At 47.9% G+C, this 27,011-nt stretch overlaps 2 protein-coding genes across 9 annotated transcripts in view; both read left to right on the forward strand.

Annotated features, from left to right (window-relative positions):
* Positions 1-7,880, forward strand: part of LOC114603433 (uncharacterized) — a 124,715-nt gene extending 116,835 nt beyond the window's left edge. The window contains exons 3-4 of the mRNA XM_077932526.1: positions 3,145-3,825; positions 5,417-7,880. Coding sequence (XP_077788652.1) covers positions 3,145-3,825; positions 5,417-6,605 — 1,870 coding nt within the window. The 3' untranslated portion in view covers positions 6,606-7,880. The remainder of the gene's footprint in view (positions 1-3,144; positions 3,826-5,416) is intronic.
* Positions 7,881-9,128: 1,248 nt separating this feature from the next.
* Positions 9,129-25,820, forward strand: LOC114603450 (phospholipase A2 inhibitor and Ly6/PLAUR domain-containing protein-like). Of its 8 annotated transcripts, none has more exons than XM_028742458.2 (6): positions 9,129-9,259; positions 10,689-10,764; positions 11,711-11,824; positions 13,593-13,739; positions 23,006-23,137; positions 24,819-25,820. In XM_028742458.2, the coding sequence occupies exons 2-6, from the start codon at positions 10,716-10,718 to the stop codon at positions 25,046-25,048; spliced, it is 672 nt and encodes a 223-aa protein (XP_028598291.2). In that variant the 5' UTR covers positions 9,129-9,259; positions 10,689-10,715; the 3' UTR covers positions 25,049-25,820. The 8 variants fall into 8 exon arrangements, with proteins under 8 accessions (XP_028598291.2, XP_028598287.2, XP_028598288.2 ...); XM_028742454.2 differs by lacking the exon at positions 9,129-9,259 and adding an exon at positions 9,595-9,935; XM_028742455.2 differs by lacking the exon at positions 9,129-9,259 and adding an exon at positions 9,596-9,844.
* The last annotated feature ends 1,191 nt before the right edge of the window (positions 25,821-27,011 follow it).

Here is a 27,011-nt window from a genome sequence, read left to right on the forward strand (position 1 = left end):
ATTCTCAGAACAGAACTCAGTTCACTGTGAAACCACTCTGCCTCGCTTCCTTGTTGGCTGTTATTCATAGTTCGGAAGGCAGATGAAAGTGAAGCCTGCTTTCACTGTCACTGTAAAAAAAATATTTCAAAGTGTGCCATGTACCAGATAAGTTTTTCTAGATGCAAGAGAAAGCAATCGTCTCAAACAGCTGTCCAACTTGTCACTTTAAGGGAGTTGCTGTTTTTCCAAAGAGCTACTGGCTGCCAATGGTAAGCAATTTTAATTTGCTGATTGTAAAAGTATTTACCATATTTTTCGCTCTATAACACGCACCAGACCATAACACGCACGTAGTTTTTAGAGGAGGAAAACAAGAAAAAAAATATTCTAAACGAAATAGTGGATATATGATTTTTGTGGTTCATGCTGTGGCCACAGACAGTAAGTTTGGAGTAGTCCAATGCAAAAATCCTGAGGATCCATGTGGATCCATGCTTTGTAACCACAGAGGAAGGAAGGAAGGGGAACCATGGATCCTCTGCTCACAACTGCAGCAGATCCCCCCCGCCACCCACAGGCATTCGCTCCATAACACGCACATTCGCTCCATAACACGCACAGACATTTCCCCTTACTTTCTAGGAGGAAAAAAGTGAGTGTTATGGTGCAAAAAATATGGTATATGCTGCCTTTCAGCTCTCAAAGGAGCTCACCCCTAATTAATTCTGTTTCTTTCTTTGCTCACTTTCCCATATTTCAACCGTTCCTACTATGTATTCAGCAGTGAATGGATGTTTGAAAGGACCACAATCAAATATACAGTGGAACAGTGCTTTTTCCCCCCTTTAAAAAGGTTTAGGGGTACTCTCATTTTGACTCAAGAAAATCACCATTTTATAGTTCAAATGGGGAAAAATAAATACAGTAAATGGACAAAAGTACAAAGATTCAGAAAATGTTTAGGGGTATGTGTACTCCCAGAAGAAAGCACTGCAGTGGAACCTTGGTTCTCAAACTTAATCCATTCTGGAAGTCAGTTCGACTCCCGAAACCGTTTGAAATCAAGGCACGGCTTCTGATTGGCTGCAGGAGCTTCCTGCACTCTAGCAGAAGCCGTGTCGGACATTCGGCTTCTGAAAAACGTTCACAAGCCGGAACACTTACTTCTGGGTTTGCAGCATTCGAGAGCCGATTTATTCGACAACTAAGCAGTTCGGGAACCAAGGTACCCCTGTATATCAGAGTTTCTCTCTCCAGGAGAAACCTTCACCAGGACAGGAAGACCAATTTATGCAGTTTGAAGGCTTCTCATCAAAGCATTGCAGCCATTTCAGGGGGTTTAGGCAGGAAAACTGAGAGGCAGATGAAGCTGTACAGGAATTTCAACAGCATTTGTTGAAGCTATTTACTTAAGATGTTGTAATAACTATAATGTTGCCTGCACCCCAATTTCTGTTCAGTAAGAGATTCCTGGGGTTCCAGTGCTTACCCAGAACATGGTTTCCTTGGAATGCTCAATGGAGTTAAACACTAATGTGAGTACAGTGGTACCTCGGGTTAAGTACTTAATTTGTTCCAGAGGTCCGTACTTAACCTGAAACTGTTCTTAACCTGAAGCACCACTTTAGCTAATGGGGCCTCCTGCTGCCACCGCACCGCCGGAGCACTGTTTCTGTTCTCATCCTGAAGCAAAGTTCTTAACCTGAAGCACTATTTCTGGGTTAGTGGAGTCTGTAACCTGAAGCGTATGTAACCTGAAGCGTATGTAACCTGAGGTACCACTGTAGTTTGAACTGGGCCTGGAAATGAACTGGCAACCGATGCAGCTGTTTTAAAAGAGGACTTAGATGCAGAAGGCATTAACTGCTGCAATATTTCTGTTCTTATTTAGGTGTGATAAATCTCACAGAAGAGCAGCCATGGCTTATAAGAGCAGCAAACAAGGCACATTAGCTCAAATGAAGAGGACTCTGCAAGATGAATGTATTGATCTCCAGAGGCGTGCCTTACTACCACCCCAGGACCCAGGAAGGAAGATATACAATAAGTATGTTGGTTTCAGCTGAAGCCAAACTTTATTCAATTACATATCTTCAACTCAATATGAAAGCAAACATGTTTAATGTTTTTTTTTTCTGTGTTACTGTGGCTGTACCCATATATAAGGATGTAGAGACTATATCTTCCCTCACTTTCCTCCTTTAGTTGACTGTACCCCACTCCAGCTCCTGGCATCAAGCAGCAATAATAATAATAATAATAATAATAATAATAATAATACAGTGGTACCTCGGGTTAAGTACTTAATTCGTTCTGGAGATCCATTCTTAACCTGAAACTGTTCTTAACCTGAAGCACCACTTTAGCTAGTGGGGCCTCCTGCTGCCGCCGCGCTGCCGGAGCACAATTTCTGTTCTCATCCTAAAGCAAAGTTCTTAACCCGAGGTACTATTTCTGGGTTAGCGGAGTCTGTAACCTGAGGCATATGTGACCCAAGGTACCACTGTAATAATGATAATAATAATAATAATAATAATAATAATAATAATAATAATAATAAATAATGCTATTTATACCCCACCGCTGGTTTCTCCAGAGTCTTGCTCTCTTGCACAAAGACCTTAACAGTGAGGTGGGAAGGACGCAATGGGGTTACCTGATAACTGAACTGATAAGCCTTGCATTGCATGAGTCAGGCCTCTATGAAGTGGGCTATCCATTTCAATTTCCCCGAATCTGATATTGTATGTTAGGTGTAAAGAACGTTTGGCCCTCCAGATATCACTGATCTACAACTCCCATCCTCCTTGCCCATTGGCCATGCCTGCTGGGGCTGATGGGAACTGTAATTCAGCAACATTTGCTGCTTGTAGCACAAAGCTGTGCCCACCCCTTTCCCTTATAATGGGGTGGCAGTGGGTGTTTCCTTGTTAGATCAATGTCTTCACTTCCCTACTCATGTGTGGCCACTGCTGTGGCACCTTTGAACTGCAGATATTTGTGGGGGGGGGGGGTCTTTAGGAAAGGAGTCAGTCTTTCATATATTTGTTTATTTAGGACTTTAATGTGAGCCATTTGGACTGGGCCTACAAAGCAGCTATTTTAAGCAGGAGCTTTATGTAAGAAGGAGTTAACCATTGCTATATTTCTGTTCTTACTTAGACCTGATGAATGTCCCGGAGGAGCAGCTACGGGTGCTAACAGCTCCCGATCAGACACATCAGCTCAAAGAGAACACCCACCAGGCAAAAGCAGCCTGGACGTTGCCATCACAGGGGGGCCAGGTGTCGGCAAATCATCCCTGGTCAATGCCCTGCGAAATATGGCAGATGATGAGGAGGATGCCGCCGTGGTTGATATGATACAAGGTACTAAGGAACTCAAAGGGTACCTGTGCCCCAGCTACCCCGACGTAACTCTCTGGGATCTGCCAGCAATCGGAACACATGAGTTTGAAGCAGAGAAATACGTAAAAGAGATGGATTTCAACAAGTACGATTTCTTCATCATTGTTAGTGACATAAGCTTCACCGAGCACGATGCCATGCTGGCTCGTGAAATTTGGAAAAGAAAGAAGAGGTTTCTCTATGTGCGCACCAAAGTGGATGTCAGTATAACTGACGAAAGAAGAAACCCACACTTCACGGAGGACAAAACCCTTAAGGAAATAAGGAACTACTACTGTGAAAATCTGGCAAAGGCCGGGGAGTCGTCTCCAAGGGTTTTTCTGATCTCAAATTGGGATTTGAGCATGTATGATTTCCCCCTCCTGCAAAGGACCCTGCAAGATGAATTTATTGATCTCAAGAGGTATGCCTTAGTACTAAGCCAGATACTCGATAGGTATGTTGGGTTCAGCTTAGGCCATTTATGTTAGCATCTGATGCTCCTCAGTTCCTTCCAAGCCTCTGGCAAGGCTCTTGCCATTTAAGTTGGCAGGGGGTAGAGCACAAAGCAAACTGTGTCTGGAGGTTTCAGTTGCAGGAGGTGAATCTCTTCTCTTTGTCAGGGTCCTTCCTGATTCAAACAATACATATAAATAATAAATTATCATCATCATCATCATCTTTGGAGTAATGGCACCCTGTACAGAACCTTAGTAAGGAACGTAGCTGTCTTATGTTGAGTCAGACCATTTATTGAGCTAGACCTTGTATTGGCTACACGGACTGGCAGCAGCTCTCCAGGGTTTAAGAAAGGGCATGTTCCCAGCCCAAACCGGAGGTGCCAGCGATTGAACCTGAGATCGCCTGCATTTGAAGCAGATGCTCTGCCACCGAACTATATGCCCTTCCCATATAAATGAGGATATAAATGAGGAACACACAATGGTTCTAAGGCAGCCTGAAGTGTCCCATCTCATTAATATCTCACCTGCACACACCAATAGCCTCCAGACACACCCCAGGCACTGTCTTGATCCTCAGTTTCCACCTTCAACCTTTGGGCTTCAGGGCTGAAGGTGGGAAGCCCAGAGTCTCCATATGGGTCTTGTTTAGCTGGCAGGTCCGTTCACATTTTCTCTGGTGTACAGCGTTGCAAGCAATCAGCCGAGCCTCAACAGTTTTCTGGCTTAGGGGGAGGTACGCTGCCTCCCCTCCCTGTGTCACAGCCAGCGCAGTCATCTGTGCTGGCAATAGCCCTAGCCAATCTGCGGCCAGGGTGGGTGTGGGCCATTTAAACTTGGCATGGCTGGCGGGCTGGTTGGCTTCCTCTTCCTCACCTCTTCATCAGATCACCCTCCCTACCCACCCTCTTTTCATGCTTTGCTCTGATATGACCTTGCTATGGCAGTTGTGGGTCTCCATGTTGTTGGGGCCGGGTCGGGTAGGACTTTTTTCCACTTGGCAAATGGGCACCGGCCATTTGGTTTTCACCCACCTAGTAGCAATCGTCACAACTTCTGTGAGGTTAGGCATTGGGTAAGCCTTTGTTTGGATGGAGGGGAGGTTGTTGCCTCGCTTGCCCCTCCTCAGTAAGGGTATCCTGTTAAAAGGATCTGGGGTGTGAATCCTGTCCGAAGCCTGGACGTGGGCTAGGGCCATGTCGCAGCCCCTATGGGGACTCCTCAGGGTGCCACTATCTAATGTAAGTTATAGGGCACCCCCTATTGGTGGTTTATCCTTCTGTGGATTCCCTGCAGATGGGCGAGAGTCAAGATACCGCCTGGCTTCACCCCAATGCCTGAGCCAAACCACTCACATCTGTAAGCAATAAAGTTGTGGCCTATTTGAACCCATAAACCAAAATATTCCATGTCAGTGTGATTTATTGTTCTCCTGGGAACTTTGTGGCTCAGGTGCCTTGGCATGCAATAACCTCCATCAGTACTGCTCTTACATACATCAGTTCACCTCCATGCAGCTATATCTAGGTTGTCAAAGAGAAATATGTAGTATTTTTTAATATTTAAAATGCTTTTTTTCTTTCCTAGATCAAGTGATTCATCTAGAAGAGCCAAGTGGTGTGACATCTCAACTTTTATTGCTGACTTGGAAAATATGAAGGCTGTTTTAAGACAAAGAAATCTTCCAGATGTGGTTGCCCAGATTCGGCAAGAGTTAGATTTGCTAAGCAATGCCACACTTGACATTGCCATCACAGGGCATACAGGTACTGGCAAGTCTTCTCTTGTCAATGCCTTGCGGGGTATGACAGATTTTGAAGAGGACTCAGCTAAGACCGGGCTGAAACAGACAACCATGTTTGCAACAAAATATCAGCACCCGAAGTTCCCCAAGGTGACACTATGGGATCTACCAGGAATTGGAACAGATGATTTCAAAGCAGATGAGTATCTGGAGAAGGTAGATTTTAGCAAATACGATTTCTTTATCATTGCTTCAGAACGTTTTACAGAGAGTGACACCCAGCTGGCTCGTGAGATTCAGAAAATGAAAAAGAAGTTTTACTATGTGCACCCTAAAATTAATCTTAGCATGGCTGCTGAAAGAAGGAAACCCAACTTCAATGAAATGGAGACACTTGAGGACTTAAGGCAATATTATTGTGATAAACTGAGAAAACTGGGAGAGGCTTCTCCAAAGGTTTTTCTGATATCAAATTGGGATTTGAGCATGTATGATTTCCCCATTCTGCAAGAAACCTTGCAGAAGGAACTGAATCATCTCAAAAGACACGCCCTCCTTCTCTCAATGCCAACTTTCTCAAGAGATATCCTGGAGAAGAAGAAATCTGAGATGAGGAAACTTATATGGAAGCAGGCCCTTGTGTCTTCCTTTTTTGGCTGTGTGACTCCGTTAGCTCTCAAATTATCTTGCCATATTTCCTTCTTGGTGACAACACTCAAAACGTTCTGCATGTCTTTTGGGTTGGATGAAGAGTCCCTGTGCAGTCTTGCAAACCGGGCTGGTAAACCTCTAAGTGAGCTGAAATCAGTTATTAAGAAGTCTCCACTGGCTAATGAGATCAGCGAAGAATTTGTACTTGATCTCTTGGCCAAGAGTAAAGTACCAACAGTGCTAGAACAGATTGTTGAGTTCATACCTGTGTTGGGCAGTTCCACTATTTCTTTCAAAACCATCTACTACATGCTGCAATGCTTTCTGCAAGATGTTGAGGAAGATGCGGAGAATGTTCGTGCAAAAGCCTCTGAGCACTGAAAGTCCCAAATAAAGACCAGACACCTATCTGCTCGTGTTTAGAGATCTGCTAGTAACATGGAATCCGCAAAATCAATGTTTTGGGGTTTTTGGGGGGAGGAAATGGTTTTGCAAGTAAAATTCTTTATATGCTTTTCCTGTTTATATTGTTAAATTCCTTTGGGCATTTCATGGAAGTGAAAAGAGATAAAGAAAACAATAGAAGCTGCAGAGTTCATGGGGAGTTCTTGGCTGTGAGTGCCATGAGCACTTGAAAAATCAGGGTCCTGAACTTAGGTGATCTATACATATAAAGAACAGAGGAACTTTAAGGTGAAGGAGATTTTGCATTAGCCTCTAAGAATAAAGGGGCCCTTGAATGTCCTTTTTTATCAGTTGATTTGTGCTCATGATATTCTTGGGGCTATACTATACTATATACTATAGTATAGTATATACTATATACTATATACTTACTATATACTATACTATACTATACTATACTATACTATACTATACTATACTATACTATACTATACTATACTATACTATACTGTTTCAATATGTTTTGGGGCTGCTATACTACTTCCTTTCTTATCAGTGCCCTTCCTGTAACTTCATGTTGAAATCCCATAACTTTCCAACCACAAATGTTCGGGGTGTTTGCTTTGTTTTTGTCCCACTTTTCTTGTGCTCCAGCCCTTCGGGATGATGCGGTAGTATTGGGAAAACATGATGTAACAACTCATAAAGCAGAACAAATGCACCACTAATGCACCGATATACTATTACTGTGTCTATAATAAGTTGCAGAACTCACCCACAATCAAACACCAGTTTGTAGGGGCCCTAACCTGTCTTACATTACTATTTGCATAGATGTGCGATAGAGTGTTGCGTTACGCAGAGCTCTGAGTGGGTCCATATTGTCAGGCACTCATCTTGGAAGAGAATGTGCTGAATGGGGGCCAACACCCAGGTTGGAAAGCTGTTCACTTCTTCAGAACAGGGCTGGGGACTCTCCGGTGTTTGATCACACCAAAACAAAGCCCAGATTTTGGACTGGATTAAGAAGAAGAACCGCAGTCCAGTGGGAGGCCAACACTCTGTCTATTTGCTCTGGTTATGCCACCAATTCCTTCTGTAAATTGCCCTTGCAACAGAAACTTCAGTATTTGGTGGGAAAGCAGTAGTTTGTTTTCTGTATAGGACTAGATGAGGTTTACTGAGCTAGAGTATTTATCTGTGTGCTATGTATTACGAGCATGTAGTAATAAACTTGCATACTGAATGAAATTTTCCTTGTTTCGAGAATCGCTTCTTCATCTTTCCAGCCGATCCTGAAACTGACCCTCCAGATGTTTAGATTACAACTTCTATCAGCCTCAGACATCAACTTGGAAATAAGCACAATTTTCCTTTATAAAATGATAATATGTTTTAAAAGTGACAATAAGAAAATGAGCAGCTGTAGCCATGTGACTGGCCAGTACATCTCTGAATATAAAACATTAAAAAAACAAAACAACAAGAAGAGAATGCTACCACCATCAGTCCTTCTGCCACCCTCTCTGTAGTCATTGGCGGAGACGGGGGCTTGGCTGTGGAGTCCTGAATGTCACCTGGAAGTGCTTTGAAAAAAACAAAAGGAAACTGATGTGGAATCATAGAGGACTTTAAAATGGAAAAATGAGAAACAGAAAAAATCCAAAACCAGCAGATTCATCCATCCCTATTCTAGGGCATTTTTTCTGGTGGGGAGCGGAGGGTGGTGATCCCGTGGTAGTTGCCGCAAAAACACAGAAATCCAATATGCTTCCAAAGAATGAAAGTGTGATGAGACACCCTGGTGGAATCTTACGCACATGTAAAGAAACACTGTGAAAATGCTTTTTTAAAAAACATTTTGAAAAACACATTGAATTTGCCATTGCTCACTGATGCCATCTAGTGTCACATTTGTATGTTTCGCTTTACAACACACTTAAAACCTTTTAGTTTGCAGCTGTATAGCTGAGTCGTCCCCTGATGCAAGCCTGGGCACAGACATATCCAACAAAATCTGACTCCTGATTTTTTAAGTGGGGATGTGTTGTTGTATTCAGATAAGAGGAAATGAAGCATGTACTGTTTTCTTAAGAAAGCTTCATCCACCAGCCCCCTCCCTTCCTTCATCTATATTAGACTAGGAGTAACCTTGCTGGAGGTCTGTGTTAAAAGCCCTACTATGTCTTACATTACAGAGGACATTTCTCTATTTTGTTTCAAAGCGTCCTCTATTATTTGAGAGCTGTCCCCTCATCCCTCACCCCCGGCCAACTCTCGTTTAAAAATAAGAACCCACGAAAAAGAAAAAAAGGAAGAAAAAAGAGCTTGGAATTTGGCCGACCATTAGCAGCACCTTCTCAGTGGGAATTGAGAAGAAACTGGACTCCCCCAGAGCCTTCCCTGCTATAGCAAGGCGTCATTTCCATTTCATCGATAGCAACTCTTTCCAAAACTGCCATCCGCCCCAGAAGGTAATACAGAGAATTGGAAGTTGGTTACGACAACTTGTGAAAACCCTGCTGAATGCAAAAGCGAGAGGGGAAAAGTTAGCCGCTCGACTCCTTCCTTGTTTGTGAGGAAAAGAGGGGTGGGGGTGGGTCTGCAGGCCCATAAGTACCAGCCCTAAGGTGAGCCTGGAGGTCACTAGGTTGCTGCCCCATTTTTGGGTATAAGCCAGGGGTCGGCAAGGTTTACCATGCCTGGGTCAGTGCACTCCAGCGGAGATCCCTCCATGGGCCGGCTCCATAGCTGTCAACTTTTCCCTTTTCTTGCGAGGAATCCTATTCGGAAAAAGGGAATTTCCCTTAAAAAACAGGAAACGTTGACAGCTATGGCCGGATCGTGCACACACGCCTGCGATTTCTGGCGTCTGCATCTGCACAGATGCGATTTCTGGTGTCTGCGTCTGCGCAGACGCGATTTCCGGCGCAGCAGGAGCGAGTCCCTGCACTGTGCTGCGCCAGTTTAGTGCAGCGGGTAGGGACTCGCCAAGCGGGTGGCTTGGTTCAGGGGCGGCTCATGGGCCGGTTAAATAACCCCAATGGGCCGCTTGTGGCCCATGGGCCTTAGGTTGCCTACCCCTGGTATAAGCGGAAGAGGCCTGGAAGTCAGGCCTCCTCCTGCTCCTTCCGCTCTGCCTGCTTGATGTAGCCCCTGCCCCTCTCCAGCCCACATAGTAAGGAGGCCCTGCTTAAAGGCTTCTTAGGCCCCAGGTGTGCTTACATGGGAGTAAAAGGAGGGGAAAGCTGGCAGCCAGGGCAACGGCCCCAGCAAGGAGCGTCCGAGACGTGTGAGCTGGGAAAGGTAGACGTATTCAGGAGCAGGGCAGGATTACATCTCCTTCATCTGAAACGGGTCTGGGAAAGCCCTCAGAAAAGCCAGGCCCGCCTCTGCTCCGTGCGTGGCACACGCTGGCGGCCGAATCCTTTCGCTGACTGGCTGGAGGTTGCAGAGGGGTTTTGTGCAGGGTACATGTTTTAGAGAAGGGAACGGAAAGCCAGTTTTGAAGGAGGCATCACTGCTCCCTCTTGCAACTCCCGGCAGGGCAAGTAATAAATAAATAAATACATAAATAAAATAAAATAAACGGCGGTTCTTCCTCAGAAGGCCCCACGGCGGTAGTCTGTCAAGGGAAGGGCCATCACTGCTTCGACCAGGAAGGTGGCTGCCGCACACCCAACAGTTAGCTGCCTAACTGCAAATTTTAGTATGGCCACCTATTCATAATCCATGTTATGGTCGCTCTCCTCAGTTCAGGGTAGCTTTGTGTTTTTGTTGCAATTTATTTTCTAAGCCTAGAAAGGGGAAGGCGGTGTTGACCAAACCGTGACTATACAACAGTTATCTTGGGTTCCGCTGCTGAGCAGATTGTCAATATGGCTTTTTTTCCATAGATTAGACCACTTTTAACTGAAACTCCTCTTTGCAGCTTATTACAGCGAATTTCCTGTGGGTTTATTTACCTTTACTCTTTTGGTGTTTGTTTGTTTGTTTATGCCACTGCTTTGCGTATTCTGCAGGTCCTTCAAGCCACAAAATTTGCTTCCTTTCTCCTAGGCTTCACACCGTGTGCTTCCCATCAACATGAAGTTTCTCTTGGGGCTTTTCCTCTTCTCTGTACTTCTAACTACAGGTAAGCTCACTATGGGATGGGTGCCACTGAGTAACTTAGAACATCTGGAACTCTGCACATGCCCTGGAACCAGTAGGGGCCAGCAGGGCAGGGTGGGGCTGCATTGCACTCCTGGCTTTGCAGTGCCACGATTTGCTGCTGGTTACTTAGAGGGAGAGAGGCAATGCAGTGGGGAGGTTGCCATGGCACAAGTGCAATATTGGGAATATCAGATTAGCTTTGCTGCTGTGCCGGCAGCATGCTGACACCCTGCCACCCAAGAACTGGCAGCAACATTGGGGACAATGGCATTGAGAAGGAGGAAGAACAACACAGCCCCTGTCACCATGACCAACCGCTGTTGCCTTGAACTGTATGTTACTTTTAGCTTTGCAGAAAAGGAAAATTATTACATTTGGACCAATGCAGCCGTTCAGATCCAAGTAGGGGGAACTGCTTTCACGTTGTTCATAAAATGAGAAAATGCATGATCAAAGAACAATGCCAACCAGAAAATACTCTTTGCATAAAATTTGTGTATATTAATTCATATGTGTAGTTAATTTATATGTACTGTGGTACCTCGGGTGAAGAACTTAATTCGTTCTGGAGGTCCGTTCTTAACCTGAGGTACCACTTTAGCTAATGGGGCCTCCTGCTGCCACCGCGTGATTTCTGTTCTCATCCTGAAGCAAAGTTCTTAACCTGAGGTACTATTTCTGGGTTAGCGGAGTCTGTAACCTGAAGCGTCTGTAACCCGAGCTACCACTGTATTCATAATTTTTGACCTGGCAATACTGTATATCATAGAATCGCAGAGCTGGAAGGGACCCAAGGGTCATCTAGTTTTATGTTAGAGCACTGCATTAGCAATTCATTTGGACTTGACACGCTCTTCGGGAGTTGATAACTTTGAACTCTGTGCATGCCATACACTACATGAAAGCCCTTCTGTTCCCTCCTTCAGGTGCCTTTATAGAGTGTGAGATTTGCGAGGGAGTCAACAACTGCACAAGCGAGAGGGAGATTTGTCCTGAAGAATTTGACGCCTGTTCCAGCTCTCTGCTTGAAAACAGTAAAGGTGGATGAGAGGGATCATAAGTCAACCAGGTCATATAATGAATAGGCCACATTTTTGTGCAAAATATGTGAATGAGTGGTGCCACCTAATATTGAGTGAGATCAGTTCTCCATTTTGCCCAGTACCGTCCACTCTGAATTTATCCCAGGCCTCCAGCAGAGACCTGTTCTTTTTGCCAGCCAGGGGAGTTATATATTTTAACCAGAGAACACATCTGAGGCCCTCTGTGCAGAACTTGGTTTCTGCTACTACCAATAGCCCCACAGAGAGAGCTGGTAGGTTCTTGGGAATCAAAGCTATACTTGGGGTGAGGGGGTCGATGATACTTAAGGCCTAGATTAAGCCTTCAGTGTGTCTTAATATTGGACTGCTGCAATCAGGGCTGTCTTTAGCAAATGCGGCGCCGGAGTGCAAATATCCGCCCAGCACCCCCAAATTACCATGGATAGTGGGGGCGAAGCTGCGCACTGTCAGCTATGGGGGCCCCCGCAACTCTCCCCCATGCCACTGCAGGAGAACAATCCCCGCAGAGGCTTGGGAGGGAAGCTGCGAGCCCACCAGCCATATAGTTGGCGGGGCGCAGCTTCCACCCTAAGCCTCTGCGGGGATCGCTCTCCTCCCGCAGAGGCTGAGGATGCAAGCTGCCCGCCCGCCCACCAGCCATATAGTTGGCAGGCGTGCAGGTAAAGGGAGGGCCACCGGTAAAGCCATGCAGCTCCCCCACTCGCTGGGGCGCCCCTGAGAGGCCTGCACCCTGGCGCAACGCACCACTAAGCCCTATGCGAAAGACGGCTCTAGCTGCAATGTTGTCTATGTGAGGCAGCCTTTAAAGATGATGCAGAAACTTCAACAGATACAAAATGCAATGACTACGTTACTGGACGGGGTTCTGTTTAGAGCTCTTACCATCCTTGTTTTAAAAACAACTGCACTGGTTATCATCTTGCTTCTAGGCCCAAGTCAAGGTGTTTGAAATATTGGTGTTTAAACAACTTAGACCCATGATATCTGAAAGTCTGCCTCTATGTCTGCAGTTCCTTGCAGGTGTTAAAATTAGCAGAGGTGCCTCCCTCAGCAGTTCCACTATCCATAGAAGTGCAGTGAAAGGGAGCCTGGGTTTCTCTGTGGCAGCCCCTAAAATAGAGCTTTCCGAACTTTTCATGTTGGTGACACACTTTTTAGACATGCATCATTTCGCGACACAGTAATTTAGTTTTGTTCGCGAACCAGAGGTTAAACTAACCCCTTTCCAGCCCCGGGAGGAGAGCAGGGACCGTTCATGTGACACACCTACACACTGCAGCTCCAACGTGTCACGACACACAGTTTGGAAAGCTCTGCCCTAAAATGTGGAACTCCCTCCCCATAGAGGTGCACTTGACACTTTCTTTCTACAGCTTTCCCCATATGCTGAAGAAGACCCACCTGTTTACCTTGGCCTTTGACAGTTAGAAAGTTTTGTTTTGTGGGGCCTATTTCTTTCATTTAATTTAGACTAGACATCCCCAAACTCAGCCCTCCAGCTGTTTTGAGACTACAACTCCCATCATCCCTAGCTAACAGGACCAGTGGTCAGGGATGATGGGAATTGTAGGCCAGTTTTCTTGTGTGTTTTTTTAAATAATTCTGTCATCGTATTGTTGTAAATAAATAGTTGTGACATGGTCCCTTCCCTCCATGCATGCCCGAGTACATAGCACACTACGACTGAGCAGGTAACAGCTCTCACCATCAAAATGTATCCTCTCTTTTCTTCTTTTTTGTGTAGTTAAGGATGTATACATGGCAAAGGGATGTGCAAACTCTGAAATTTGCCTTTTTGGTGTGATCACTATGACTGATGGCAATGGGAGCCACATAAGGCAGGTTGCCACCTGTTGCGAAAGGAACGCCTGCAATCCAGCCGCTCCGATACGTAGGTTTCTGTTTTTGTATAAGTTGTCTCCTTTTTCTGTCTGTCTGCATGAGGTGGCCATTCCGTGCGGTCTCAGTTTCTAACAGATGAAGGGCTAACAATTAATTAATGAAATCTTGACCCATAGAATATACTTTAAGCTCTTATTAATTGGCTGCATTTGTCAGGATTAGGGTCCTGACACCCCCAGGGCTTTCCTGGTATGCATGCCTAGTACTCCCTCAGACTCCAGGGCATGTAAAGAGCTCAGCAGAGTAACTCAGCAGTGTGTCGGCAGCACAAACAGCTCACTCCATGAGCAAATACGCTTTACCAAAGCATTTCAATAAGCATAGTGGTTACAAGCCCTCAGCCAGATCCCTGGCTGTGTGCATAGCTTCAAAAAAACAGTTACAGAGAGAAGGCAGTGAACTTGAATAGCTTGAAAACGAAAGAAAGACTGACTGGCTCTCACACCTGCACACAGTTATATAAGGAGGGCTCAGACAGCCTGGAACCTTCCGGTAAACAATAAATACTAATGAGAAAGGACTGCTGAGTCACTACAGTACATGGGCAAGAAGCGACATCTCTGGAAATTTGAAAGGATCTATGTTACAAACACAGATTATTTTCCAGGGTTGGAACAATATTTTCAGTGACCCACTGAGAGGTAGATGATTCGCCAGGCAGTACTGAGCAGCATGATGTACCCACATCCTGTAGGGCAGCCTTCTCCAAAGGTTGTGGCTTCGAGAAGCTTTGGATTGCAACTCCTTTCAACTCCAGCCAGCATGGTCAGTGGTGAAAAATGATGGGAGTTGTGTTCCAAAACTTCTGGAGGGCACAAGCTGCAGTAGGGCTTGACCTAGGAGGCAAGAGCCCTTGGGGGCTACATTGGCTCCCAGTACGTTTCTAAGCACAATTCATAGTGTTGGTGCTGACCTTTAAAGCCCTAAACGGCTTCAGCCCAGTATACCTGAAGGAGCTTCTCTACCTCCATCGTTCAGCCCGGACACTGAGGTCCAGCGCCGAGGGCCTTCTGGCAGTTCCCTCCCTGCGAAAAGAGAAGCTACAGGGAACCAGGCACAGCGCCTTCTCGGTAGTGGCGCCCGCCCTGTGGAACGCCCTCCCACCAGATGTCAAGGAAATAAACAACTATCTGACTTTCAGAAGACATTTGAAGACAGCCCTGTTTAGAGAAGTTTTTAATATTTGATGTTTTATTCTGTTTTTAATCTGTTGGGAGCCACCCAGAGTGGCTGTGGAAACCCAGCCGGATGGGTTGGGTAATAATAATAATAATAATCATCTCAAGTCTTTTTTACGATGTGTGGTAGGAGATGCAGCCTCTCCACATGGGATAAATCGTGGCTTGTCACCAGGTGTCCTTTGACTGAAATTAAAACTTTCCCGTTGTTGTTCTGCTGATCCTCGCTCCAGCTCCAGACACTGCTGAGATCTTTCATTTGTATCTGTTTTTATTTCTTGAAATTTATACAATAGTTGATTATGAAAAACCCCCACCGTTTACAAAAAAGACACCTCAATGAAATTATAAATAAGAAAAATTAACAACAATAATTTAAGACTTTCAAAAAGTTAAGGTAACAATAGTATGTGTGAAGGAAATATGCCTTTAAATGTGTATTTAAATACCTCAAGAACGCAATTTGTTCTATAGGTTTTTGTTTTTTAAAAAATTAGAAATTATTGCAGAAACTGGACGGAACAAGAAGTGACAAACACATGTGTCAGAGACTGCCCGCAGGTCCCAGCTCACAGAAGACCAACGCTAGCCAGCAGAACTGTACAAAGTCTTTATTGAAGTTTAGTTCCCATTTTCAAACCCTAGCGTGCGTCTCTACGTCTAGACCCTAGACCAGCGAAGCCTCGTCTGAGTCTCCGCCCCCTGTACACCAGTTTAAGACTCTAGCCTTACTCCACCTTCTACGTTTCTCCTTCCTCCTCTGGGTCCTACTACCCCCCTGGGTGCCTTCCTTCCTGGACGCCTCGGAAGCGGACCCTTCGGACTCCTCCCCCTCTCTTCGCCGGGCTTTGGGACCCGGCTCCCTCTCCGGGCTGCTCATTGCTCCCCCCTCTTGTACATTTGAACTTGGCGTGCGCGCGCTGCCCCTGACCTTCCTTTTGACCGTTTCCTCGCTCTCTGATGCAGGCGTGGCTAACCCTGACTCATGTCCTTCCGCTGACGGAAAGCTGCCTGCTGCTGATGTTTGGGACTCCTCCCCCTTACTGCTCTCCGGTGGGGAAGCTGGTCCCGATTTCCAGCTGCTGCTCTCTGAGTCCCCTCTGGCCCCTCCTTCCTGGGGTGTTCCCTCTGGCAACCCCCTAGCTCTGACCACGGGAGCCCCTTTCTGTGAATCCTCTGATTCGCTGGAGAGACTTAGAGACCTCGGACGGCTATCATCGCTGACCTCTCCCTCGGATTCCTCTCCCTCGGTCTCCAATCCCTCCCTTTCCTGTCCCTCTGCTCCTGAACCCCTGACATCCATCCCCCCCTCGAAGCCCCCCTTCCCCCCTCCCCTCCTTCCGGTGTGGGTACTGGGTGCTCCGTCGTAGCGGGGGTGCGTGCAGGATACAGTTCGTCCCCCATGTACTCGTCGACCTCGCTCTCCTCTGCCTCCATCTCTCTGTCTCCGTGTTCGAACCCCACGTTGTCCCCCAACACGTCCATGTCCGTCTCGCCCCCCTCCCCCTCTTCGGGTGGTCCCAGCCAAGGACCCCGCAGCCACTTCCTGCGCCACTGCTCCTCTGGTTGATCGTCCCACCAATACGAGTGGTCTGAGGCAGACCCTGGTGGCGAACCCACCTGGGAGCTCGGGACTGGTGCCTGTTCCTCGTCCGAGGTGAACCCCTGGAATGTGCTGGCTGAAAGAGTGGGTGTGAAGAGCCAGTCGTCGAAATACTCTGCTGGCATGGGCCTGTGCGGGAAGATGACATGAAACTCCTCTTTTAGCAGAGGCTCCTCCAAGGCATAGTCCGGTACCCAGCTGTTGGCACTGGCCGGGGTACCCTCTCTGGCTAGGAGATATTCTACTCCCTCTTCCCCCCATCTCGAGTCTAAAATCTCTGTGACCTCGTTGATGTGCCCCCTCCTAGGCGACCCCCCCTTTCTGGGCCCTTCTCTGAGCGGGTCTGGTGCTGTGTCTGGTTCCTGAAATCTATGAGGTGCTTTGTAGGGCGTGAGCACCGATCTATGGAACACCGGATGCATTCTGGAACCTTCCGGAAGAGTCAACCGGAAGGCCACTGGATTGACCTGTGCCTGGACTTGGTAAGGTCCTAGCTGCTTATGCCCTAGCTTCTTCTTCGCTAACGATCTGGTCGGCACTGCTTGCGCTGCTAACCAGACCCAGTCTCCCACCTGTATGTCTTCCCCAACTCTTCTGTGTCTGTCAGCCTGCACCTTGTATGCGTGCTTTGCTAGTTCTAACTGCCTCCTGAGTTGTTCGTGGACTTCCTGCAACTCCGACGCTAAGGCTTCCGCTGCCTGTGGCTCCCCCTCCGCCACTCTCTCTAAACCCGGGAAGGTTCTGGGATGCCTCCCGTTGTTGGCGAAGAACGGCGTCACCCCCGTCGACACGTGCTTCGTATTGTTGTAAGCGAACTCGGCGAGTGGCAGGTAGTCCACCCATGTCGTGGGCTGCTGATTGGCGTAGCATCTCAGGTACTGCTGCATGATGGCGTTGACCCTCTCCGCTTGCCCGTTGGTCTGAGGGTGTCTCGCCGACGCCAAATTGACTTTGACGTTCAGAATGCCCATCAGCTTCTGCCAGAAGTTCGAGATGAACTGTCGCCCCCGGTCGGAGAGAATAGATCGTGGCAGACCGTGGACTTTGAACACGTGGTCTATGAACAGTTTGGCGGTCTGCTCTGCCGTGGCTACCTTCGCACACGGAATGAAGTGTGCCATTTTAGTAAACATGTCCACCACCACTAGCACTGCTGTCTTTCCCCTCGAGCTGGGCAGATCCGTGACGAAGTCCAGGGCCACCCTCTCCCACGGTTCAGACGGTGTCTGCAGCGGTTCCAGCAGTCCCGCCGGCGGTTTGTGAACTGACTTGGCCCTTTGGCAGGTGTCACATCTCGAAACGTAATCCGCTACTTCCCCCCGCATCTTGGGCCACCAAAAGTCTCTGGCTACTAGTTCGACAGTCTTTTCTTTGCCAAAGTGCCCGGCGGTGGGAGCGTCGTGTAGCTGCTGCAGGACCCTTGCGCGGAGGTCGTCTCCCGGCACGTAGAGTGCTCCCTTGTGGAGGAGCAACCCATCGCGTATCTGGAACTCGTCGGCCCTCGCTGTGCCCCTGTGCACCTCCTCCATCTTGGCCTGTGCGAATGGGTCTTCCCGCAGCGCGCGACGTACGGCGTCCAGGTCCACGGTTGCCGACGCGCATGCCCACGCTTCCGGTGCGAAAATGTGCTTGGCCGCCGACGGTGCCGCCTCCTCAAGGTATTGCGGCTTTCTGGACAATGCATCCGCCATCACGTTGTTGTCGCCTGGGATGTACTCTATCTTGAAGTCGAAGTCCGCGAAGAACTCTGCCCATCTAATGTGTCTCTGGTTGAGGAACCTAGCCGTGCGCCAGTACTCCAGATTCTTGTGGTCCGTGTGGACCTGCACTGTATGTCTGGCTCCGATGAGGAAGTGCCTCCATGCCTTGAATGCTGCATGTATGGCTAGCAACTCCCTGTCCCAGATAGTGTAATTCTGCTCCGACTTGCTGAGCTTCCTCGAGTAGAAGGCGCACGGCCTCCAGTCCCCCTGCTGGTCTTGTTGCAACAGGACAGCTCCCACGGCTCTGTCTGAGGCGTCTGTCTCCACCCTCATGGGTCTGCTGGGATTCACATGCAGCAGCTGCTCTTCGGACGCGAAGAGACGCTTGAGTTTCTGAAAGGACTGCTCCGCTTGCTCCGTCCAGATGAATTTCTTCTTCTTGGAGCTGAGCGTGTCGGTGATGGCCGCTGTCTGCATGGCAAATCCCTTGATGAACTTGCGGTAAAAGTTGGCAAAGCCGACAAACCGCTGGACTTCCTTCCGATTGCGTGGGCTTTTCCAATCCAAAACTGTGCGAACCTTGGCGCTGTCCATGGCGAGCCCCTTGTCCGACAACTTGTAGCCCAGGAAATCCACCTCCGTCACGTCGAACTGGCACTTCTCCAGCTTGGCGTACAGCCTGTGCTCCTTCAGTCTCTGCAGAACTTCCCTGACATCCCTCTCGTGCGCTTCTCTCGATTCTGAAAAAATCAGGATGTCGTCCAGGAAGCATACGCACTTCTTGTAAAGGAGCCCCGCCAGCACATGATGCATAAAGGCTTGGAAAGTGTGAGAGCCATTTTGTAATCCGAAGGGCATAACTCTGTATTCGTAGGTGCCCAGTGGCGTGAACATGGCCGTCTTCCACTCGTCGCCGTCGCGCATGCGAATCAGGTTGTACGCCCCACGTAGATCCAACTTGGTGAAAACGCGTCCTTTCCGCACCGTCGCGAGCAGGTCGTCTATCTTGGGCATGGGGAAAGCTGAGGGCTTGGTTTTCGAATTCAAAATTCTGAAGTCCACCACCAGCCTCCGTTGGGGCGTGTCCCGCTTCTTCACAAAGAATACTGGGCTGCCTCCCACCGCTTTTGACTCCCGGATGAACCCACGCTTCAAATTGTGATCTATGAACTCCCTGAGTTCCTGCAGTTCATCCTCAGACATGGAGTACAGTTTCCCAGTTGGCAGCGTCGCCCCCGGCAGGAGGTCAATCTTGCAATCATAGGGTCTGTGAGGGGGTAGCTTGTCCGCCTCCTTCTCGCAGAATACCTCCAAAAACTCCGCATACTTGAGGGGTACTGCTTGCAGCGTGCCCAACTGTAACTGCGTGTCCTCCTCTTCCCCTTCTGGGCTGGGTATAATGCAGTGTTCTGCACAGTAGGAGGATCCAAAAGTCAGTTGGCGCTGGTACCAAGCCAATGCTGGGCTGTGCCTGTGCAGCCAACTCATGCCTAATACCACAGGCGTGTCCGACAGTTGGGTGACATTGAAGCTGATGACCTCCCGGTGATTCCCAATTTGCATCACCATCGGCGGCGTCTGCTGCACCGTGACAACCTTCAGGGGCAGCGTGGCTGGCAGTAACGCTACGTTGTGTTGTTGAATGAACTCCAGTCCTATAAAGTCTGCATTACTGCCAGAGTCAATTGTAATAGGCACTTCTAAGGTGAGTCCATTGGGCAGCTGGAGCGATGCGGTGAGCTGCACCACTGGTTTGGGCGGGAGGGGGTCTGTGGGCTGTAAAATCTCTGGGGACTTCCTCACTGACTCGTCTGGCTGGGCCCCAGTGCCTCCTATTCCAGCCAGACTTGGTCGTTTCCCTGCTGTGGTTCTCTCTGCTGAGTTGTTTCCAATACTGTCACTGAAGCTGCAGTGTGCTTGTGGATCCTCTGGGGACACTCTTTCGCCATGTGCTCTTCACTCTCACATATATAGCACTTCCTGTTCCTTCTAGGCAGCTTCGGTTTTACTGCTCCCGGTGTTAAGGCTCTGGTAGCTGAGTGAGCCCTAGCACCGCCAATCTCCATCTGCTCGTCGCCCCCTCCCTGTGGAGGCGTGGACTGCGCACGCGCTGCCTCTCTAGGCAAGAGGGAGGGCCCTCTCGCTGGTGTGCGTCCCCAACGCCCTTCTTCTTTGCTCCATGGGCGTTCCTCCTGCCTCACCCCAATCGACAGCGCTCTTTCAACCACTTGCTGAGTGGTTGTGGGTCTCTCTCCCCGTGCCATCTCCTCCTTGATCTGTGGGCTCAATCCCTCCAAAAAAAGGTCTCTAACTGGCGGAGAATCCTTATCCCAATTCAGCGCGTTGACCAATGCAAAAAACCGGGAATGATACTGCCTTACGCTGGCTTTCCCTTGTCTTAGCCCAAATATGTCTTTCCGGGCAATGTCAATGTCTATGTTAGATAAGAAACAGGAGTCCATTGCTTTAATGAATGCATCTGCGCTTTGGAGCGCTGGATCATTATCCCTCCACAGATTGCGCAGCCATGCTTTCGCGTCCCCATGCAGATGAGACAAAATAAATCCCACTTTCTCCCGCTCATCTCTAAAGTCTCTATCCAACAGCTTCAGCGCAAACAGCACATCTGCTCGGAAATTGGGGTACTGCTGCAAATTCCCATCAAAATGAGATACAATGCTGCCTCCTCTCTTCCCCAGCCCAATCCCCTCGGATCTGGGTCCCGGTAGCCCCTGCTTCACAAGCCCTTCCAACCTGGCCTGAAGATCTCTGCAGGCAGCTGCCGCTTCTTCCTCTCTCTTCCTGGATGCGATTATTTCAGCGCTGAGTTGTGTCACCGCTTCTTGCAGGGAAGCTATTTTCTGTTCTGTAGTCATCTCCCCTGACTTTTGTGAGCTCGCAAGGCACCAGTCTCCTGCCCTCCCTGCCTCGCTCCCGCAGCGATGCTTGAGGCGAAGAAAACCGATGAAACTTGAGACGAGGCTTACTGTCAGAGACTGCCCGCAGGTCCCAGCTCACAGAAGACCAACGCTAGCCAGCAGAACTGTACAAAGTCTTTATTGAAGTTTAGTTCCCATTTTCAAACCCTAGCGTGCGTCTCTACGTCTAGACCCTAGACCAGCGAAGCCTCGTCTGAGTCTCCGCCCCCTGTACACCAGTTTAAGACTCTAGCCTTACTCCACCTTCTACGTTTCTCCTTCCTCCTCTGGGTCCTACTACCCCCCTGGGTGCCTTCCTTCCTGGACGCCTCGGAAGCGGACCCTTCGGACTCCTCCCCCTCTCTTCGCCGGGCTTTGGGACCCGGCTCCCTCTCCGGGCTGCTCATTGCTCCCCCCTCTTGTACATTTGAACTTGGCGTGCGCGCGCTGCCCCTGACCTTCCTTTTGACCGTTTCCTCGCTCTCTGATGCAGGCGTGGCTAACCCTGACTCATGTCCTTCCGCTGACGGAAAGCTGCCTGCTGCTGATGTTTGGGACTCCTCCCCCTTACTGCTCTCCGGTGGGGAAGCTGGTCCCGATTTCCAGCTGCTGCTCTCTGAGTCCCCTCTGGCCCCTCCTTCCTGGGGTGTTCCCTCTGGCAACCCCCTAGCTCTGACCACGGGAGCCCCTTTCTGTGAATCCTCTGATTCGCTGGAGAGACTTAGAGACCTCGGACGGCTATCATCGCTGACCTCTCCCTCGGATTCCTCTCCCTCGGTCTCCAATCCCTCCCTTTCCTGTCCCTCTGCTCCTGAACCCCTGACAAAAGTGTCAAGGGCCGGAAATAAGCTGATCTACCCATCCTTAGTTCAGTTCAGAGATGGACCCATAATTTTGTTCCTGGTCTATGGTACCCTTGCATGTGTTTATTCATATGTTTAGGCTGTCCTCTTTCTGCATCAATCTATGGATATTTTAAAATAAAAAACCTGTAGAAATATTTACCGTAAATATGGTTCTGGTGCACATTTTAGCATTAAATATGTAATTTACCTAAACACCAAAATTTCTAAATGTATTTTATCCTGAGATACCATTTATATTTTTTAAATACCTTTTGGTATGTGTTTTGAGCCAAGAATTGTACAACAGAATTTGGAGAAGTACAAATCACATTATAAGGGGCCCGCAGCTTAGGATCTGATTACTTATGCTAGCACAACCTTAGGCAAGCTGGGGGTGGTGGCAGGGGGAGGGGAATAAATATATGAAGAGCAGGGGAACCCACTATTCCCTGTTCTTCATTTATTTATTCCTACCACAACCTGCACACCCAGCAGGTTTCCCTTGCTTATCGAATTCTGAGAAGGTCACAGGAGAGCCCTGGAAAGCTCCCAGAGCCATTGCACATCCTTCAGCCCTCTGCCTTGTGGAGGCAACTAGGCGGTTTCAGGGGTTCCTAACTTTGCTGAATTTTGTATTGGTCTTGGGCAGTGGTTCCCAACCTTTTTTGGCCATGCCCCACCTAAGCATCTCTAAAATCCCAATGTCCCCCCACCCTCCATGACATATAATTCTTATTATTCAAAAAGTGAACTCCTATTCATGTGGAGGAAGCTAAAAGGCCATTAACTTGGTCTAACTCATTCTCAAATTGCCCTCCTTAAAAATAAAATTGCCCCCACGTTGGGAACCAAACCATGGGTCCAGGGGGTGCAAATTAGGCCGCTTTGCTTAAAAATGTGGTGCAAACAAAACTCTACTTCATACGTAGTGGGGGGGGGGGGTCTTTCTAAGGAGAACGGCACTTACACAAGCTCCCTTGAACCTCTCACACTCCTTTTGCTTTTCAGTTCCAGAACGGAAAACCATAGCCAATGGGAAGATTTGCCCAGGCTGCTCGTCTAACAAAGGCAACTGTTCTGCAGCGGTGACAGAATGTATTGGATCTGAAACTTACTGTGTTAGTTATGTCACACTTTCAGGTATTTCTGATTCTATTGCTACGGCCCTTTTAAGCTTTTACTACTCCTGCTGTGTGAAATGCCTTTTAGCAGCGCTGTTGGATAGTAGCTTGGGCCAAGCTGGATTTGATGCAAACAGCATGAATGCAATTAACATGCATGCTTTCTTGATAGGTACATAGCAGTCGCAGAAATGCTGAGCCCCAATGAGTAAGGCAGGGAGGTTCCCTGGGAGGTTAGCATGGTCTGCTATCCTCCCATCCTAGTAGTGATTTTAGCCAGGAAGGATAAGCCCACTTGTTAGTGACGTTAGCCAATAAGAATTGCAGTGAAGGGTCTTTAAAGGTAAAGGTACCCCTGCCCGTCAGGGCCAGTCGTGACCGACTCTAGGGTTGCGCGCTCATCTCGCTCAAGAGGCCGGGAGCTGGCGCTGTCCGAAGACACTTCCGGGTCACGTGGCCAGCGTGACAAGCTGCATCTGGCGAGCCAGCACCAGCACAGCACACGGAAACGCCGTTTACCTTCTCGCTATAAAGCAGTACCTATTTATCTACTTGCACTTAGGGGTGCTTTCGAACTGCTAGGTGGGCAGGAGCTGGGACCGAAAGACGGGAGCTCACCCCGCCGCGGAGATTCGAACCGCCGACCTTACGATCAACAAGTCCTAGGCACTGAGGTTTTACCCACAGCGCCACCTGCGTCCCTTTGCTGGGTAGCTAACTTGTCCTTCAAGGATTTGGCGCAACAGCAGTTCAGCCCTGCAAGTCTGGCACCTAGGACTGTTTACAATCAATCAGCTCTTTAATGTTTTCTCAATAAGGAGAGAGACCTTTCCAATCTAAGACTGATGGGGACCAGCATCCCCGTGCTCCCCCGTGACAGGCTTTTTGCTCAGGCTTTTAGTTTGCTTTGCTTACTTGTTGAGGTTGGTTGGGGAGGTACGCGCAAGGGCATAGCCCCAGAGTTTGGGGGTGTAAAAGCACCTGCAATTCAAAGAAGTTAGTGGATGTTAGAAATTACTGAGTGCTAGAAATTACTAAATGCTTGGAGTTTTCCCCTGGGTGAGATATAGCTTAGCAGTGTAAAAAACAAAATAAAATGCAAGCTCAGTTTGTTTTTCAAGGTATCGCTTGGGATGGAAGATGTTAAGCATGACTGAAGGGGTTGATAGCCCTCCAAAGGAGGTTGCCAGGGTAACGTGGGTGTGATGTCACACAGGAAAAATGCCGTCCTTTTGAAAAAAACAGGTCTCCCCAGTGTGTGTGTGTGTGGGGAGGGAGCAGACAGAAGGGGAGGTGTTGCGTTTGACAAGGTGTTCTTGGAGGAAGGAGGGGAACAAAGGTGAGAACTCCAGAGCCATGGTGGGCTGCTGCTTTGAACCCAAGATCATTGAAGTTACTAGAGGGGCAATGAGGGACATTCCTGGGGCATCATATTCTGCACTCCTTCAATGGAAGGCTTTAGGTATAAATATGTGTAAAATAAGCCATATATATTTTTAAGACACTAGTCTTCACTGTGCCTTGATTCCCAACGGAAACATGACCCTAGGAAAGTGCCTGGAACCCCCAGTCTCACGCAGACGCTTGGTGGAGATTGGAGTGGCATGTAACGCTATATATCGTGGTTATATGCATTTTTCGGCGTGTGTGTATCAGTTACTGGATCTTCTGACCACTCATCTTTTTGTTTTTACGCACAGAGGAGAATGTCGTAATCAGCTCCAGGAAGGGCTGCACTCGTGAAGGCATCTGCACCCACTTAAAAACATTTGACGGAGGGATTTTTCATGATGTTAATCGTGTTAAAAATGTTCAATGTACCCCAGCCATGGCAGCCACCTCTTCTTCTCCTCCTCCTCCTCCTCTCTCCTTTCCCCTCCCATTCAGATTCCTTCTCCTGGCTCTCCTGCTGATGAAGCTTCTTTTGTAATGAGCTTCTTGCACCATTTCACCGCTGAAGAAAGATGCCTCTTGTTTTTGAGTTTCAGAGGGATTTGCCTTCCTCTATGTTTTATTGAGTGAAACAAATAAAATAAAATAAAAGTTGGGGGGGGGATGAGTCAGTGCCATTTTCCTGTTCTATTGATCCACTGATCAGATAGATCCACTGCCCAGGGATCAGAGGTGAAATAATTATTTGCCTCCTTTCAACATCAAGACATTGGGAGCAGCCCTGACCTTCTTGAGGGAAGGGTGGACTCAGAAAGTGCTGACGGAATAGATCCAATGTTTTGCTGAGAGAGAAGATGAATGAATGCTGGAATAGAAACAAGGTTCAGTTTTTGTCTGTTTCTGTTGATCAGAGCTGATTCCCCAGTTTCTCCCTTGAATCCAATATTTGGAACCCTGAACATGCTTGGAGGAAGGATGGACTAAGAATGTGATACTTTCATAAATAGTATTGATCCAGTCCTGCCCCTTGCAGCATGCCCTACCCAACTGCACCCCACACAGGCAGGAGACCTGCTTTCCTGTGCAACCCCAGCTTAAGGTAAAGAATTTTCCATCCCTCGGAATCTAGGGGAATCTAGCAGAAAGGGGGTTGAACCTCTGCCCAGCTACAGCTTTTGAAGTTGTGAACAACTATGTGATCTTCGGATGAAAGGTGGTCTATAAATTTAATAAGTAATAGATGATGTCACCACCCAGGAACAGCTTTGTTTGGATTTAAGTTAGTGGTAATAAAGCACATGAACAAGTCAGACCTGTCTCAACTCTCTTAATAATCTGGCTCCCATGATAGCTTGAGCAAACAGCTTTGCTAGTAAATGAAGAGGGGCATTTTACTGCATTCTGGCAAGTTTGGGGAGGCTGGAAGGTATAAAAGAGAAACCTTCGCTCCTCTGCCTCTGAGTCTTTAGGTAAGAGAAAGAATAGGTAATCTCTGCCAAGCCATCCAAAACTTGGACCGGGTACACCTTACCCACTTTGATAATCTCCCACAGCTGGTGTTTGAAGCCACATGATGCTAGCCGCAATCCATATGTATCCTGCAGCTTCTCGAGCAGTAATCTTGTTTGATGTGCTTCTATCTGATTAGAAAATGAATGCTTGAGAATGGTATTTAATTCCAAGTAGGCTTGCTAAGATGTATAAGACTGAATCAGATAAGTGCTGGGGATGCAAAGAGGTTGATGGAACCTTCTTTCATATGTGGTGGACTTGTAAAAGGGTAAAAGTGTACAGTGGTGCCTCGCAAGACGAAAAGAATCCATTCCGCGAGTCTCTTCGTCTAGCGGTTTTTTCGTCTTGCGAAGCAACCCGCTTAGCAGATTAGCGCTATTAGCGGCTTAGCGGCTATTAAAGGCTTAGCGGCTTAGCTGCTAAAAGGCTATTAGTGGCTTAGCGGCTTAGAAAAAAGGGGGGGAAAGTGGGGAAAAAATCACAAGACTTGCAAGACGTTTTTGTCTTGCGAAGCAAGCCCATAGGGAAAATCGTCTTGCGAAGCAACTCAAAAACGGAAAACCCTTTCGTCTAGCGGGTTTTCCGTCTTGCGAGGCATTCGTCTTGCGGGGCACCACTGTATTGGGAAATGATCCATAATGAATTGAAAAAATGTTCAGAAGTACTTTCCAAAAAAACCCCTGAGTCCATTCTGTTGGGGATAATTCAGACTGAAATTCCCAGGTGTCAAAAAAGGTTATGTATGCACTGCTGCAGCCTGTGTTCTGTTAGCCCCAAAATGGAAAACAAGCGAGGTCCCAACCAAAGAAGAATGGCAGCTTAAGTTGACAGAATATGCACAGCTTGCAGACTTAACATATAGAATAAGAGAACAAGAAGAACATACATTTAGAGAAGATTGGAAAATGTTTATTGAATATATGGTAAATAACTGTGTACATGAAAACGCTGGCAGCATTAACATAAATTCAACAGTGTAAATAAGTTTT

Source organism: Podarcis muralis, chromosome 7, assembly GCF_964188315.1.
Source record: "Podarcis muralis chromosome 7, rPodMur119.hap1.1, whole genome shotgun sequence".
NCBI lineage: Eukaryota > Metazoa > Chordata > Lepidosauria > Squamata > Lacertidae > Podarcis > Podarcis muralis.